Source organism: Sciurus carolinensis, chromosome 15 (genome assembly GCF_902686445.1).
Source record: "Sciurus carolinensis chromosome 15, mSciCar1.2, whole genome shotgun sequence".
In the NCBI taxonomy this organism is placed as follows: Eukaryota; Metazoa; Chordata; class Mammalia; order Rodentia; family Sciuridae; genus Sciurus; species Sciurus carolinensis.
The window spans coordinates 54,558,583-54,574,864 of record NC_062227.1 but is presented as its reverse complement, the minus strand read 5'-3'; the positions used below and the strand labels follow the sequence as shown (position 1 = coordinate 54,574,864).

General features: G+C 49.7%; 1 protein-coding gene across 3 annotated transcripts in view; it reads left to right on the top strand.

The window, feature by feature from the left end:
* The first annotated feature begins 247 nt into the window (after positions 1-247).
* Positions 248-16,282, top strand: part of Loxhd1 (lipoxygenase homology PLAT domains 1) — a 143,983-nt gene continuing 127,948 nt past the window's right edge. For all 3 annotated transcript variants that reach the window (XM_047526740.1, XM_047526739.1, XM_047526737.1), the window contains exons 1-4: positions 248-377; positions 6,737-6,851; positions 13,591-13,671; positions 15,385-15,569. In XM_047526740.1, coding sequence (XP_047382696.1) covers positions 248-377; positions 6,737-6,851; positions 13,591-13,671; positions 15,385-15,569 — 511 coding nt within the window. The remainder of the gene's footprint in view (positions 378-6,736; positions 6,852-13,590; positions 13,672-15,384; positions 15,570-16,282) is intronic.

Genomic DNA, 16,282 nt, shown 5'->3' with positions numbered 1-16,282 from the left:
AGGTGCTGAGTGGAGAGGCTGTTGGAGGGAGGGGACGGGGACAGGAAGAGCAAAGAAAGTACTGGGGTGGTCTCAGAGGCCAGACAGGAGAAAGGGGCTTTGAGACAAGACCCAGGGAAGACAAGTGGCTCTGGCCCACCCAGACTGGAAGCCACAGGAGGAGGGACGGTGGTTCTGCGGCTCAGGATCTAGGCCTCAGGTGGAGAGCACGTGAGCCTGGACCTGCCAGGAAGCGGCGGCCGGCACAATGATGCCCCAGAAGAAGAAGAAGAGAAAGAAAGACATCGATTTCCTGGGCCTGTACGAGGAGGAGCTGCGGAGCTACGCCTCGGAGGACGACGAGGAGGAGCTGGAGCACGAGTACTACAAGGCCAGGGGTGCGTCCTGCGCGCTCGCTCGCGGCTGCGCTCGCGGGGTTCCAGGTGCCCGCAAGCAGGGTTCTAAGGGGACAGAATCGACGGGAACCTCCAGTTCCCGAGCGCCCCGGAGGAACGCTCCAGCCCGACCCCAGGTGTGGGCTGCGTTGGGCAGAGTGCCCTGAATGGCTTGGGCCATAAAGGGCCGTCTTGGGGAGGAAGGCTGACCCCTCATTCCGTGCCCAGAGTCGGGGGGAGGCTGTTGCCCGCCGCGGCCGGGAGAGGCGGGGCTCCCTGGTCACTCCCGGTCTTCAAGGTTCCACAGTTGCACCTGGGTTGGTGGCCGCAGCCGCCCGGAACGCCACCACGTGGGGTCCCGCGCTGCCTTTAGGGTTCCTCACCCAGAACCGGCTTAGACACGGTGGTCTCAGCCGTGGCTCGGGCGAGGCCCCTTCCCCGTGTGGTGCCCTGGGCATCTCCCGGGGTCCTAGAAGAAGGAAGGGTCTAGAAAAGTGAGGCTCGCGGCCTCCGGGCGCATGTGCTCCGCTGGGCAGTGTGGGAATGGGCTGGGAGATGGGGCGGCATCCCCAGGGCAGGCGCCCTCGGGCCCGTGCACCTGGCTGCTCGTGAGAACATCCCCGGCCCTCTCAGTCGGCACCCACCTGTGCGCGGTTCTGTGTGCCTCGCTGTGTCCACATGTCCCTGACCTGAAGTCCTTTCACATCCACTCCCACGTCTGATCCTCAGGATCCCTGAGAACAGTCAGGGCAGGTGTGATAGTCCCATTAACAGGCTGAGGACTGTGGCTCTGAGAATTAAGTGACTTGAGCAAGGTCACAAGTGGGACAGAGGACAAGAACTTCAAACATCCTTTTCCAAGGCGAGTCCTTCTCTCATCTCACGGTGCTGCTGAATAGAATAATGCACTGTGCACCAAGCACATGCTAAGCACATCAGGCTTGTGAACCCATTTCATCTTCCTAACAATACAGTGAGGCAGGTTGCGTCATTAAAGTCAGGATCCTGAGGCACAGAGAGGTTAAGTCACTTTCCCAAGATCGCACAGCTGATCAGAGTTGAGATTTGAATTTAGCTGGTCTGGCTGCTAAAATTGGACAACCTGCCAATTGTGGCTATAGTAAACTAGTTGAAGAAGATCAAGCTGGGGTGGGTGCCACATGGATATTTAAAGAGACCCACAGACTCTCTGGCCTGCTGCAGGGCCCTGGTGGAAAGTGTGGCTGATGCTACTGGTAATTACACGCTGAACTCCAGCTACACAGTGACTGTCACCCTCTAGGTGGTGGAATGACGGTTCTCCCACTCCCTGTGAGCTCTGGGATCTAGTGTCCCATGGAGTCCTGATGAATGTGATAAGGAGGAAGAAGGGTCAGGAGAGAGGCCTGGGCATTCCTTCTCTGTTTCTTGGGCCAGCTTTTGGCTACACTGTTCTCTGTCAGCTCGAGGAGGGGCAGAGCTCCCTCAATGCTCCGAGGGCAGCAGTTCCCAGCACGAGAGTCTATAAAATAAATTCTCAAGGGTGGAAGTGCCAAGTCAATGAGTCTGAATATAGAGAACCTTGTTTTATTTAATTTAATCTTTAAATTTTTAAAAAAAATATTTACAGACTGCCTTTTGATTTATTGCACATAAACGGGGTACATCATTTCGTTTCTATGGTTGTGCATGATGTCGATTCACACCATTCGTGTAATCATACATGTACATAGGGTAGTGATGTCTCTCTCATTCCACCATTTTTCATACCCCCCTCATTTCCCTCTACGTAATCTAAAGTTCCTCTATTCTTCTCTTACTGCCCCTCTCCCCGCCCCCATTATGTATCATCATCCACTTATGAGGGAAAACATTTGGCCTTTGGTTTTTTTGAAATTGGTTTATTTCACTTAGCATGATATTCTCCAATTCCATCCATTTATATGCAGAAACCATAATATTATTCTCCTTTATGGCTGAGTAATATTCCATTGTATGTATATACCACAGTTTCTTTATCCATTCATCTTTTGAAGGGCATCTAGGTTGGTTCCACAATCTAGCTATTGTGAATTGAGCTGCTATAAACATTAATCTTTACCACAATCTTTCAAGGAAAATATTGTCCCTACTTCAGAGAGGAGGAAGGTGAGTCTTAGTAGGAAATTCAGTTGAACTACATGCCAGTAATGATAGAACTGGGATTCCAATCCTGGTTAGCTTGGTTCTGTTGTTCTCATTCATTCCACTGATCATTGCCATCATTCATTTTTTGCTCCAGGTAATCGTCATCTAGGTAATTCCTGAGCCCCTCCTACGTGCCATGCCAGGCTTCTGCTCAGAGCAGCGTGACGCCCTTGGCAGTCCTGTGTGCTTATTAGTTGGGGTCCTCCCTTCCAGAGCCAAATAGAATTCTGTGTTTTCCACAAGATATCCAACTTCCACAGATTGTTCTTCGGCTCACTGAATTGAATCTTTTAAATTGCATTTTTATATTGAAGAATAATGTCTACACAGTGCAAAAAATCATAGAGATACAGAGAGATGAATTTTACACATGGACAGGCTGTGTGGCCACTGCTCAGATTAGGGTACAGACCATTTCCAGCCCCCACAAAACACCTTCACACCCTTTCCAGAGCTAACAACTCTCCCGAGTCTATCCTCATAGATTAGTTTTTTTTTTTTTTTTTCCTGTTCTTGAACTTCATATAACTGGGATCATACGGCGTAACTTTTCTGCTTCTATCTTCTCTTGCACCCAGCATCACACCCAAGAGGTTCATCCCTGTTGTGGCACATCATTCAGCTGGTTGGTGAGCACAGCTGTGTTTCATAAATACATCCCCACTTATTTAACAGTTCTCTTGTTGATGGGCATTTGGACTGTTTCCAGTTATTTTGCTATAATGAGCAAAGCTGCTGTGAATCTTGTTCACATCTTTGATGGACACACACACTCATTTCTCTAGGATTTGTAACTGAAAACGGAACTGCTAGGTCATGGGTGAGTGTGTGTTTATCGACCGGGTCTGGCGCAGACGCACACACCCACCTCTGTGACTGAGGGTGACAGGAGCTCCGCGTTCTTGCCAATACTTGATGTCGTCAGTCTTAATTTTAGCCATTCTGTGGGCATATGGTGGTATATTATTGTAATTTAATTTGTTTTTCCCTGGTAAATAATGGTGCTGAGCATTTTGTGTGTGTGTGTGTGTGCTGGGGATTGAACCCAGGGGTGCTTTACCACTGAGCCCACATTCTCAGCCCTTTTTATGTTTTAATTTTTTGAAACAGGGTCTTGCTAAGTGGCATAGGGCCTCACTAAATTGCTGAGGCTGGCTTTGAACTTGTGATTCTCCTGCCTCAGCCTCCCAAGTCACTGGGACCATGTTTCCTTACATTTGTTGACCATTGGGATATCCTCTTTAGTGACATGTCTGTTTGTCTTTTGTCCACATTTCAACTTTATTGAAGTATCATTTACTTATAAAGTGCCTCTATTTTAAGTGTCCCATCTGGTTAGCATCACACCCATGTGACCACTAGCAAATTGATGCAGAGACTATTCACAAAAGTTCTCTGCTCCTAATCCCAAGCACCACTGTCCCAATACATCAGATTAGTCTTTTATAGAGTTTCGTGTAAATGGTATTATAAAGAACGCAGCATCTTGGACTGACTTTAGTTCAACATAATGTGCTTGGGACTTGTCTGTCTGAGCCTGCCAGCGTCCATTCCTTCTCACTGCTGAGTGTGTCTGTTGTGGGGACACACTGTGGTTTGTTCATCCATTCACCTGCAGATGGACCTTTAGGTTGCAGGTTGGGTCCATCAGGAGCAAGGTCACTGTGAACATTGTGTTCATAGAGCTTTGTGCAGACATGTTTTCATTTCTTTTGGGTCAATGTCTAAAAGTGGATTTTTTAGATTTTTATGGTAAGTGCACGATTATCTTTTAAAGAAATTATTGCATATGTGGTCTCTATTTTCTTATTTATTGGTGTGAATTCTTTACATCTATGCATGAGTCCTTTGTTGGCACTTGCATTTCATACATTACCTCCTAGTCGGTGCTTCACCTTTTCATTCTCTTTATGGTCTTACTTAAAGTGAAGTCCAGTGGATCAATTTATTTATGGTTAGTGTTCTGTTTAAAAAGTGACTGTGTCCCCCTGTGTCAGCTCTTGAGGTAGTTCTCATCTCTCTCCTGCTCGGCAGACTCAGACTCTTCTCCAAATCAAGCATCCCTGGGGCTCGCTGTCTTCTCTCATATGCTGTGGTTCTAGAATTTCTATCAGGCTGGTCTTCGGTGAATGCTTTGTTTGGATATGCCCTTGCGCATATGCAAACCGTGCGGGCAGCACTTCAGGCCCCAGAGCTGTTCCTGACCCGGTCAGGAGAGGGCTCCAGGGCTCCTTTGCAGATCCGGCTCCTCTGTGGTGCAGACTATGAAGAATCAAGGCTCTAGTTGTCATGAGTGACAGGGAGCCACACACACACACTGCTTCTGCCCCACCTCAGTGCCTAGATGGGGCATCATCAGAACCAGGGGCATCTGAACATCCCCTTGCCCCCAAACACTGCTGCTGGTCATCATAGGCCTGGGAGGACAAAGGTGCTCCTGGAGGACCTCTGGAATGTAGGGACATCATTTGTGTGCATGTTAATTGAGCCAGCGTCCTGTCTGCCAAAGGAACGAGCCCTATAACCAGCTTCTCTGCCTAAACAACAATAGGTTGAAAAACGAAAGTCTATTTATTGCATGTCTTCTATGTGCCCGAGTCTTGACATAAGTTCATCATCTTTTATTCCCAGAACGGTCTGTGAACAGGTGTTACTGAGAGGTTGGTACTGTCCAGGGTCACCAGCAATGACACCCCCAGATCCTGTGGCATGGCAGTGCGGCTTTGCAGCAGCTCCCTCGGCTGTGGCCTGAGGTGGTGTGAGCAGCACCTCTAATGCAATTACTGCAGGCCTAGCGCTCACCAGCTCTCAAAGGTGTTCAGATCCCTCGTCCCCTCAGCCCCACTGAGCCATCAGCACCTGGGACAAACCCCTTCTGAGGAATAGATGCTGAATAGGTAGGTTTGAAAGTCTAATCCCCAAATCTCCTCCCCGTCAGCTGGGCCTCCTTGAGGGTACCTCAGATAGACTCAGCAACTGGAAAGACTGGAAAGTAGGAATGATACTAGGTTTGCTTCAGTATTCGAGTGTGATGATATTGTAAAGCCTCAGCTCAGGGCTAGGCACATAGTAAGCTGTCGGTCAATATTGTTTATGACTACGATTACTAAGTGTTGGCGTTGATCTATTCCCTTGACGTGGCGGACACCTGGTGCCACATTTTACTGGTTTCCCAAACTCAGCGTCCCTTGCTGCACACATGTGTGGCAGGTTCCCCAAATCAGTGGTACCAGCCCAAGACTGATTCAGAAGACAACCTTTTCATGGAACAGGCTGAAAACCGGGTGTTTATTTTGGAACAGGAGGAGCAGACTGATGGGGATGTGATTTGACTGTTTCCACTTGGTAGAGGTGACATGGCTCTGGGTTGGCTGGCAGCAGCAGCCAGGTCCGGACTGTGATTCTGGGAGTCAGCTCTGGAAGTGTGTTGGATGCACGTGCCTGCAGCCTTGCCAACACTTCTGCTAACCACCTAATATCCCTAGTCATCTGGCTTGCTTACTTGGGTGCAGCAGATTGACAGACTCTGAGAATCTAGAAGTGTCCATGCCTTCTCTCCATACCCAGCAGGTGGGCTCTAATGGTACTCGTGCCCTGGCAAGGAGAGGTGTTGACAGCAAACTGAATAAACTTCAAGGAGCCCCAGAGAGGGAACTCAGCCTCCCTGCCAGAGAGGGACCCCTTGCAAAGCCTGCACACCCAGCCCTAGGGTGGCTTCTCCTGAGGCTGGAATGGCACTGCCCTGGTGATTTGTGGGAGTTGAGGGTGGGCGGGGCTGCATCGTGCAGAAGGCAGAGAGGAAGTTAGGAGCCAGCTCCAGGCCCTGAAGAAGGCTGGGAGGGCTTCAGTGTGCTGTGCTGGAAGGACCACAGAGAGGCATCCTGAGAGGCCTTGGGCCAGTCTCTAGTACTGACACTGTGCAGGCTGTGACTGGCCTTGTCCCCTGCTTTCAGATTCCTTATCTGCAGAATGAGTATGGTATCGAGGGTGAAGGCTGGGTCTTGTAGCCGGAGCTGGTGTGGGTCTGACTCTGGCTCAGAGGTTTGTGGAGGTCGGGAGGCAGGAAGGAGGATTCCCAGAGTCCTTTGTGCCAGGGCATCTCTTGGAGGCTGGTGAGAATTCTGATTTCTCCAAGCCTGCATGGACTCTGGGTTCTCTCCTGAGCCTACAATTCACCTTCTCCTTTTCTCCTCCAGTATACGAGGTGGTCACAGCTACGGGAGATGTTCGTGGTGCAGGGACAGATGCCAATGTCTTCATCACGATTTTTGGAGAGAATGGTCTCTCTCCCAAGCTTCATCTCACCAGCAAGTGAGTATCACCTTGGCCCTGGTGAGGTCTTGGGTATTGGTGTGGGTTGAGGAAGTTCTGAAACCCGGGGGTGGCCTTCTGCTCTGGGGAGAAGGCATATCTGACCATGGCATTTTGAGTGGTGAGGGGTCATGTGCCAGCCAGGGGTTTCCCATTGATTTCCTGTCAATCTTCCTTAGCCCCTCTCTTGATTTTGTGGACTAGTGCCTAATTTGGATCTGCCAAGAATTCATATTGTCTGTGCCTTGATGTGGGAGAATAATCCCTTAGGACAAAGAAATGTGGGTGTAGGTCCAGCTTTACCACATGGTCCTGTAACTTCGGCCAAATCTCATTGTGTCCCAGGCCTTGGTTTCCTCCTATATCATTATAGGGGAAGGGACATTAGGAAGCTCACACATGTGAAGGAGTCCTGAGCTTAAAATGCTCTGCGCCAAGCTCTCACTGGGACCAGTGTCTTTGAACCTGCCTGTCAGTCATGCACACGCAGCCACACGGATCATGTGTGTGTGCTGTGTGTGCACGTGCATGGTGGACACCTGTGTCTCCACATTATTACAGCCTCTGAGGCAGGGCCACCGTCCTATCTTTCGTCCTCACTCCTCCCCCACCCCCATGCAGGCACAGAGGCCCACACAGTAAAACCTGAGCACATATTTTCGATTCACAGAATTTCAGAGATAGTCTCAGGGAGGGTCTAGTCCACTGTTTTCATTTTGTACTGAGTGGACAGGGACTTGACCAGTTACTTCTGGACACCATGTCCTCATCTTTCAGAGCAGCTCCACGTATGGACCTCTTACCTATTGTCACTGGGTAAAGTTTCCATAGCTAAGAAACATTTGAAACCACTGACGGATTCTAAGCTATCAAGGAGAGATTGAAGTCCGGAGAGGAGCAGGGAGCGACTGAGAGTCATGGAGTTTTTTGAAGGGGAAGCAGTCCTCATCCATGTTCATGGTGTAGATATTGAAGTTGACCTCATGACTCTGGCCTGGGGGTCTATAGGAGACTCCCCTCAGGGGTCCCTGGGGCTGTGTGTGGGGCCTCTGGATTTATGTCCAAGAGCCTCCAGGGGTGGCGGGGGAGCTATTGAGGAGTGGGGTCCCCAGGCCAGGACACTCTGGACTCTGTGCCTTGCAGACTGAGCAGGCCCGTGACGTGCGCTCCCCCACTGTGGGCTGCGGCCTGGTGGTGGCCATGGCGAGGCAGGCGTAATGTGCTGTTTTGTCCGTTTCTACAGAACAGGGTACCCGCCTCCTTGCACTGCTCTCACTGCTTGTGACGCACGTGGAAGTCTTTCCCTCCAGTGATGTGGGCACGGTAAAGGGAATACATGAAATGCCTGTCCTCTTTGCCATGTGCCTTCCCAGAGTGCTCTGCAGGAGAGAGACGCCACTAGGACAGAAGCCCACCTTCTTAAACCCCTTTCTCCTCCCCTGACTCTCCTTCCTTCTTTCATGCATCCAGTATCCTCAATTTCCTCCCCTACCTTTTTTTCTCCTTGTTAAAACATCTCAGGAAGGCCCCAGAATCACTTCGATAAAGTGGTGTGAAGGGTTGTCACTGATCCCCATCTCAGGAGCCTGAGCTTCCGCCTTGCCTCTCAGTGGGAAGAGAGTAAAGGGGATGCAGACTTGAATGAGCTGGCAGGGCCAGAGGGGCGTGGGCAGCTGCTTCTCCAGGCCTGCCCGAGGATGGAGTCGACAGCCCCCAGGGACAGCCCGCATCCCCCAGAAGGCTGCAGGTGGGGGTCTCTGCCTTGATCAGTGTCATGCTCCAGGTTGGGAGGAAGAGCATGCATCTGGCCAGGATCCCAGTGCAGCTGGTCGGGGGCTCTGCTGCGGCTCTGGGAGGCTGTAGAGGGCTGCATAGGGAGGTGGGAGGGCTGCAGGATGAGGGCCACGGGAAGAGCCACTTGGGTTTCCAGCACACACCTTAGTCCTTTGGGAATAGTCAGAACTCAGTAAAGGCCCGAGGTGTCACATGGCTAGAATGAACTTCCTGGGCAGGGGCAAGTGTGGGCCTCCAGTAGTGAAAAGCACTCAGAGAAGGGTACTGAGAGAGTCCTTTGGACTGAGGGGAACATCTTGCAGGAGTACGGAGGCTGCAGAGACACCACATGCCTGCAAGGAGGAGGCCCAGAGCTGGAAATGCAGTGCCACGGAGGGGCAGAAAGGGGGACGATGGGAAAGGCACGGGGGGACAGTCTCAAGGAGGCCTCGCTTGAAAGTTGATAGGCGGATGCTCAATTTACGGTAGTGGCCAAGATCATCTGGCCACAGTGAGCATGATAAATGAGGAATGAGGAGGCCAGAGTCTGGCTGCAGCTAGAACCGAGAAATAGTCTGCAGAGAAAATTGTATAGACACAGTCCCTGTCATCTAAGACCCTGTCAGTTCAAGATGGAAGCTGGGAACCTAGCAGGGAAGCATTGCTTTCTGAGGGACCCCAACCCAGAAGCAGATGGCAGACAAGGTCTCCTTGCTCTGAGACACAGATGAAGTTAACTCAGGACGATGCTGGTCCCATGCTTTCCCAGGGGTCTCAAGATCTCCTCACCTCTAAGCCATTGCCTCCTCTCCATACCCAAACCCATCCCATGCCAAACTCACTGTGTCACTTGGAGAACAGTCCCTTGTCCTTCCTTTCTCTCTCTCTCTCACATGCATGCATGCATGCACACACACACACACGTACACACACACACACATTACTTTTGTAACAGACTTTACTGATAGCTCACGGTGCTAGAGACAGTTCACACCACACCAACACAAACAGCTTAGAATGGAATACCAGACCCTTATTCTTAAAATCCCATCACTGCCTTGGAATTCTCTAGATGGTTTTCTCCACGGCCTCTTGGCCACATCTCTTATGGGCCCCTCCTCTCTCTTCTGGTTTGTCCCTTGACTCCTGACAAATCCTGTGCTTTTCCTCCTGGGTCTCAGAACCTCACCTTCCACCCCCAAATGGCTCAGCAAGATTTTTTATTCCCTACACCAAGTAATTCCTACTCCAAGAAAAACTTCTGTTTCTGATGGTAAAAGGCTGATTCTTTCCATGCTGCGGTCTGGTGTCCAAATTCCCTGGAACACATCAGACCCTTTTTGATGAATGTGACATGTTTACTGAGGTTCCCTCACTTTTGAACCTCTCTCTGAGGAAGCTCCTATCCCTGTTTCTTTCTATTACCAAGAACCACGCCCGATACTGGGTCACATGATCAGGATATGGCAAAAGGATGGGATCTCATGTATCTTCTGGAACACGGTTGTCCTGCTGAGAACTCACCATCTGAGAGTGTTGGAGAGTGCCTGGCATTTTAGCCAGATGGCTTTGCCTGACTGGCAGCTAAAATGCCCTGTGCAACCTGTAAGGTCTCTCCCGGGTGGGGGTCCTGCTGCCAGGTGGCAGGGCCAGGGGCTGTGTGCTGCATCAGTCTTTATGTGACGGTGGACCAGGATCCATGGTGAGGCCCAGGCTCCCAGAAGGAAACACGAGGAGTCTGTATTTCTAATGCTTCCTTTGCCCAGGGACCCTCTCAGGCTTTGCTTTCGACCCTGCCCCTTTCCACTTTCTGAGCTCCACAGGCATTTGCGTTGACTGACCAGAAGTGAGCACTCTGGAATCTGGTCCCAGAGTGGTTGGGATTGTCCCAGGCCCTCCCCTCGCGAAGGGAGTGGTTGGAGCCTGTCTCTGCAGCCCTTTCTCTCTGAAGAGAGACACCTCTGGCACAGGGAAGGTCTTCCCTGTCTCCCAGAGAGAGGTTGGGCTCCATCCACAACCACTGGGAAGATTGCTTTGTGTCTGGCACTGCCCTGAAATAGCCCAGTGCAGGCCTGGGACTTGGCTGGCGGGCTCCCTTTTCCTCAGCACTGCCTGTCCTGGTCACCCTACTTTCTTATGCACGATACCCCCACCCCCAAATGAGTGTAAAGCCCCATGTTGATTATTTAACAAGCACAGCGAAGTGTGTCATGGGTGCAGGTTACCCTGGGCTGAAGGTGGCTGTCAGCATCCCTTCCAGAACCCTCTACAGAAGTTCCCCAGAAAGCCCGCTGCTGTCCTTCTTAGTCACACCTTGTCTTTGGCTAAAACTGGGGATGCGTGCCCTCCTCTGCCTTTACTCACCGGCAGCAGCTGCTCCCCAAATTCCATACCCCTGCAAAAGAGGAAACCCAGCAATTCCCAAACCTTCCAAAGAATCCTCTCCGGCAGCCTGTGGGCGGGGTGGGGCAGGGGTGATACCCAATCGTGGGATTGTGCTTTATTTCATAATTAGAAAAACAAAACGTGTTCCTTTGGTGAAATTTGAAAACAATGTAGACAAGAACAAATTACCAACACTTCTTTGCAGTCTTAACATCAAGACATAGTATTTTTTGTATAAATCTTTCCACTCTATTGTTTTTAAGAGAAGATGGTATCCCGTTTGTATTGATTTTTCTGTTCATACATTCGATTTTAACCTGTTTTTTCTTTTAAGCTTCTATCATACATGTGTTCCTGTCTTGTTAATATTCTTTTATAATAGAATTTTTAAAGACTGCAAATTATTATATCATATAACTTCCCAGAGTGATTATTCCTTGGGGTATTTATTTGATGTAGAAACTCTTGTCTATTTATTCTAAATATCAGCTGCCTTATGTATTGAAGAGAAAATAACATTTAGGTATTTATTTATCTCTCATTAACAAAATCCTAGTGTACAAAATTGATGTCCATGTGTTTTTCAAGTTACTTAGTAACTGCTGTGACTTTGAACCCAAACCTGGGGTGTGTTGTTGGTGAGAAATTCCCACATCAGCCAGATTCCCGTGAGTGCTAGTTTGACTAATTTCCTTTTCAAGTGCTGGACTGGTCGGCTTACTTTCCCAGGAAGGAGATGGACTGTTCTTCACAGAGGAGACTTCTTATTTTCCTTGCTCTTGCTGAAGCTGTAACAGATGTCTTTCTTACACCATGGTGGCGTATGGATTGTTTGCTGAGCATAACTTTCCTCTAGGGGCGAGACCCACCTGGGAGGGTTCTTTGCACCCCAACAAACACAGAAGACTCTGCCACTCCCTCCTCCCTTCTCTGCACCCAGACTGCACCCAACAAGACTGCCTGAGTTTGCATTTTCATGAACTCTGCTCTGCTTTAGGGGATGTTGGCTCCTATCTCCTGACACCCTTCTTAAGGAAACTTTTCCCAGGGCAATTATTTTCCAAAGTCGGTCTGTTTGCAGAATCCCAGCTTCTGGGTTCTGGAACAATACCTGAGGAGTATTGTTCTGAGCCTGAGCCTTGTGGCTTGGGGCGAAGGCCCTCCACCTGCCCCCTTTAGTTTTGAAGAACATTGATAGCCAATGAAGAAGAGCTGTTAGTTATTATTTTTTTTTATTGCTGTAACAAATACCAGCAATAAATGAACTTAAAAAGAAGAAAACTGTTTTAGTTTACAGATTTGGCATTTTCATTCCAGGTTTGGTGGCCCCATTGCTCTGGGTAGCACATCATGGCAGGAGTGAGTGGCAGAGGAAGCTGCTCACTTTACGGCAGTTCGGAAGCAAAGAAAGACAGGAAGGGGCTGGTCCCAACATCCCTTTCATGGGCATGATCCTGGTGACCTCTTTTTTTTTTTTTTTTTCTGTGCTGGGGATTAAATCCAGGGTCTTGCGGATGCTAGGCCAGTGCTATCCCACTGAGCTGCTCCCTCAGTCCTAGGTCCTACCCTTTAAAGTTTCTACCATTTCCCAGGAGTACCATGGGCTGTGATCCAAGCCTTTTACACGTGGGTTTTGGGGACACATTGAAGATCCACACTATAACATAGGCGTAAGTCTTCTGCTATTTTCTTTACCCCTGGGCTTCCCCCAAAAGTCCTGGCCAGGAGCACAGGGGGAGATCTATGTTCTCAGGCCTGAAGGACTCAACTGCAGGGCAGGCGGAGCTGCTGGAACAGGGGCAGAACTGGCCTGCATAGCAGACAGAGCAGATGGCGACAGGACCCGTGAATTCTGATGCAAGTCAGTTCCAGCCCTCCCGGGTCTAAGCTGTGTGAATTTAGGATGCTCCGGAGCCTGCACTTGCCTGGGCGCTACATTGTCGGACATCTCAGGTGTACTCTTCTCTGTTCGCACCATTTTCGGACTGCCAAATCTGCATTTCCCTCACCACCCCGCTTCCCTGGTTGCTGGTTTGGGGTGGAGTGATCCCTTTCCTGTAGGAATGGCAGAACTACAGGTGCCACCCAAGTCTGCATCCACTTGGGGCTGCCATTGCAACTCTTCCCACCAAGAACAAGGCCAGCAAGGGGAGAGGCAGAGTGGTCCGCAGACCCACGGGCACCAGGCATTCATTGCTCCTTCCTCCTCCAGCCTCCCAGCCCAGAGCAACCAGCGGGTATGGCTTCATGACTTTGGAGAGCCACATACTGGTCCTGGCAATGCCACCAACTAGCAGTTTACTGGTCTGTAAAATGGGGCTAATATTGCCCACGGTGGTTGCTTTAGTGACTTGCAGCAAAGAGTCAATGAAGCCCTGGGTGTGAGAGCAAGGTACTAACTGTCCTTGTCCCACTCCTCTCCAACCATGCCAGAAAGGAAGCTCAGAACGGGATCTGGTTGAACGTAGCTCTTCCTGGGAGCGGGTTGGTGGAGGAAGGAGAGGATGCCAACCCTCAGCTCTCCTCCTGAGCCTGCGAGCCAAGCCTTGATCTGCACTAACTGAGCACACATTCATTGCAGGAGCGAGTCTGCCTTTGAGAAAGCCAATGTTGATGTGTTCCGGGTGAGAACGAACAATGTGGGCCTCGTCTATAAAATCAGGTGAGGAGCTGGCCCCTGCCTGGGGTGGCAATGGAAATGAAGGCCAGTGATTAGGAACTGACTTCACTATTGATTCTGGGTATGGATTACTCTCCAGGTGGCGTCTGAGGGAATATCAAAGGCCCAAATATTTCCCTCCCATCCTGACTCACAGTGCCCTAAACTTCCCTGTTAGAGATTCATTTCTTGGGTTATGATGATTTGAGATAAATTTCCACAAACTTGGGACTATGCTCTGAGAGACACCACAGCACAGTGATTAGGAGCAAGACTGGGTCCAGATTGCCTGGGTTCAAATGTCTGCTCTGCTATTTATTAGCTATAGGAGTTTGGGCAGTTTTGTTCAAACCTCAGGGTCCTCCTTGATAATAGTGGTGTCTCATCTGTAACGACCCTAGGACTCCATGAATTAGCACTAAGAACAGCAACTGGCAAGCAGGAAGCTCTCAGGGGGTCTCATCTTGCAAGATGCCTTTGGACGGGAGCTCCCTGAGGGTGTCCTCTCCAGGGGCGTTTTCCTGAACGAGGAAAGCGAACCCCACAACCTTGCTGCAAAGGAGGTGCTTTCTCTCCCACCTCCCAGCCCCGCTCACCAACTCCATTCAAGTTCATGCTTTTTTGTCAGAATGTTAAAGTCATCTATGGTCTGATTGCACCCAGACCAGGGCCTGGATAGGGGTCAAATATGGCCTCAAATTAGTCCTGAGCTTTTTTCCTTCTGCAAGAAAACTGTCTTTGCTGGGAAATGAAGGGGCGCAGGTTGTGTGGAGGGAGGGGCTATAAGCAGGGGAAAGGCTGTCGCAGGGGAGTGTTGGGAAGGGACATTGATGTGTGGGGAAAGGGAGCAACCTGCTGAGGTCCTACCAGGTGCCAGGCTCTGGAAAGGAAGGGCCTGATACGTTGCGCCTGCCGCCTGTGTGTTGGGTTGAGGTTGCTCTGCTAAAACCTGTACATATAAATCCTCACTGTGGTGGGCAGAGATGAGATATCTCATGTCAAGTAAGGTTGTCCAGGGCCCATGTTTTGGGGAACAAACTAGACAAAGGCGGCTATAGGAAGTGGGAGAAGATGCGGGGTGGGAGGGGCATATTTTGAAGAGTCTGAATCAATGCTGCCTCCAGACAGCAGCTTCTAGAAACCTATGGTTATCGCATACTTAGAATGTGGCTAATCCAAATCAGAATGTTTTATATATATAAAATATACAATAGATTTTTGAAGATTTAGCACAAGACAAAGAATTTAAAATATTCTGTTAATAAATTTTGACATGGTTCTATGTTGAAATAAGTGGAATTAAACACAACATATTCTTGAAATGAATTCTGTAAGTTTCTTTATGTTTTCAAAAATGTGGCTACTAGAAAAATCTAGAATTACATCTGTGGCTCACATTGTATTTCTGTGGGACAACCTTAGTTCAGTGGCTATGGGGGATTCCCCCGGTTGGTGGGGCTAAGGATAGTGTCTGCTAATTGCAGGTGTCTGGGAGCCACAAAAAGGGACTCGACCATCTCAGAGCAATGAGGGGGGAAACTGAACCCCAGGGATAACGACCTTGCAAAGTACCCCCTTATACAGACCAGGAAACTGTTGTAAAGTAACAAAAACAACAAAATGATGGAACCTCTCTGCGGAAGACACATTAGGTATTCCACTATGGAGGGGGTGCCATCTTGGTTCTGCCAGTGAAGGTGTTGACTTCTGTCCCAGGATCGAACATGACAACACAGGCCTGAACGCCAGCTGGTACCTGGACCGTGTGATTGTGACCGACATGAAGAGGCCTCATCTCCGTTACTACTTCAACTGCAACAACTGGCTGAGCAAGGTGGAAGGTGACCGTCAGTGGTGTCGTGACCTACTGGCCAGCTTTGACCCCATGGACATGCCCAGAGGTCAGTGGCCAGGCTGGCCCGCCACCATCCTTCCCCGCCCGGGCTGGGCTCCCTCTGTCTTGGTCTGGGCAGTTCCACCTCCCCTTGCCACCCTTCCAGGCTCTTCCTATTGGTTAGGGTCCAGTGAAGCCATGTCTCTTTTTGTGGCTTTCCTACAAGCAAATAATAGGCTCAGGGCCTTCAAGGAAGTAGGAGGCAAGATGGAGGGGTGAGCTTGATCCTGAGGGTGTCCTGTGTTCTCAGTGATGGGTGCTTATCAAGAGGCCCTCTGAGATCAAGGCCGCTTTCCCCAGTGTCCTCTTCTCTTCCCTTTTTCATGGTGTCGAAGAAACACAAATTACAGCCAGGGTCTGGTGGATGGCAACCAGAATTTGGAGCTTCCAAATTCCATTATGCTAACCTTTGGCTCCTCCTGATTTTAATAATGAGTCAACAAACTTATTTCAAGAGACATCTCTGACCGAATTCTTAAAATTCGGTCATCTTAGTTCTATAGGAATAAACAGAACAAAGCATATAAAGGCACATACACACATGGGTGCACACACACACACACACACACACACACTGTATCTCATGTTCTTTTTTCCCACTCTTGTTCTCTAAAGTCCTGACCTGATCTGACCCCATCACTGCACATATTTGCTTTTCCAAAAAAGGAAAGTCTTGCACAAAGGTACTGTTATCATAATACCCTGCCGCTATAGATTCAT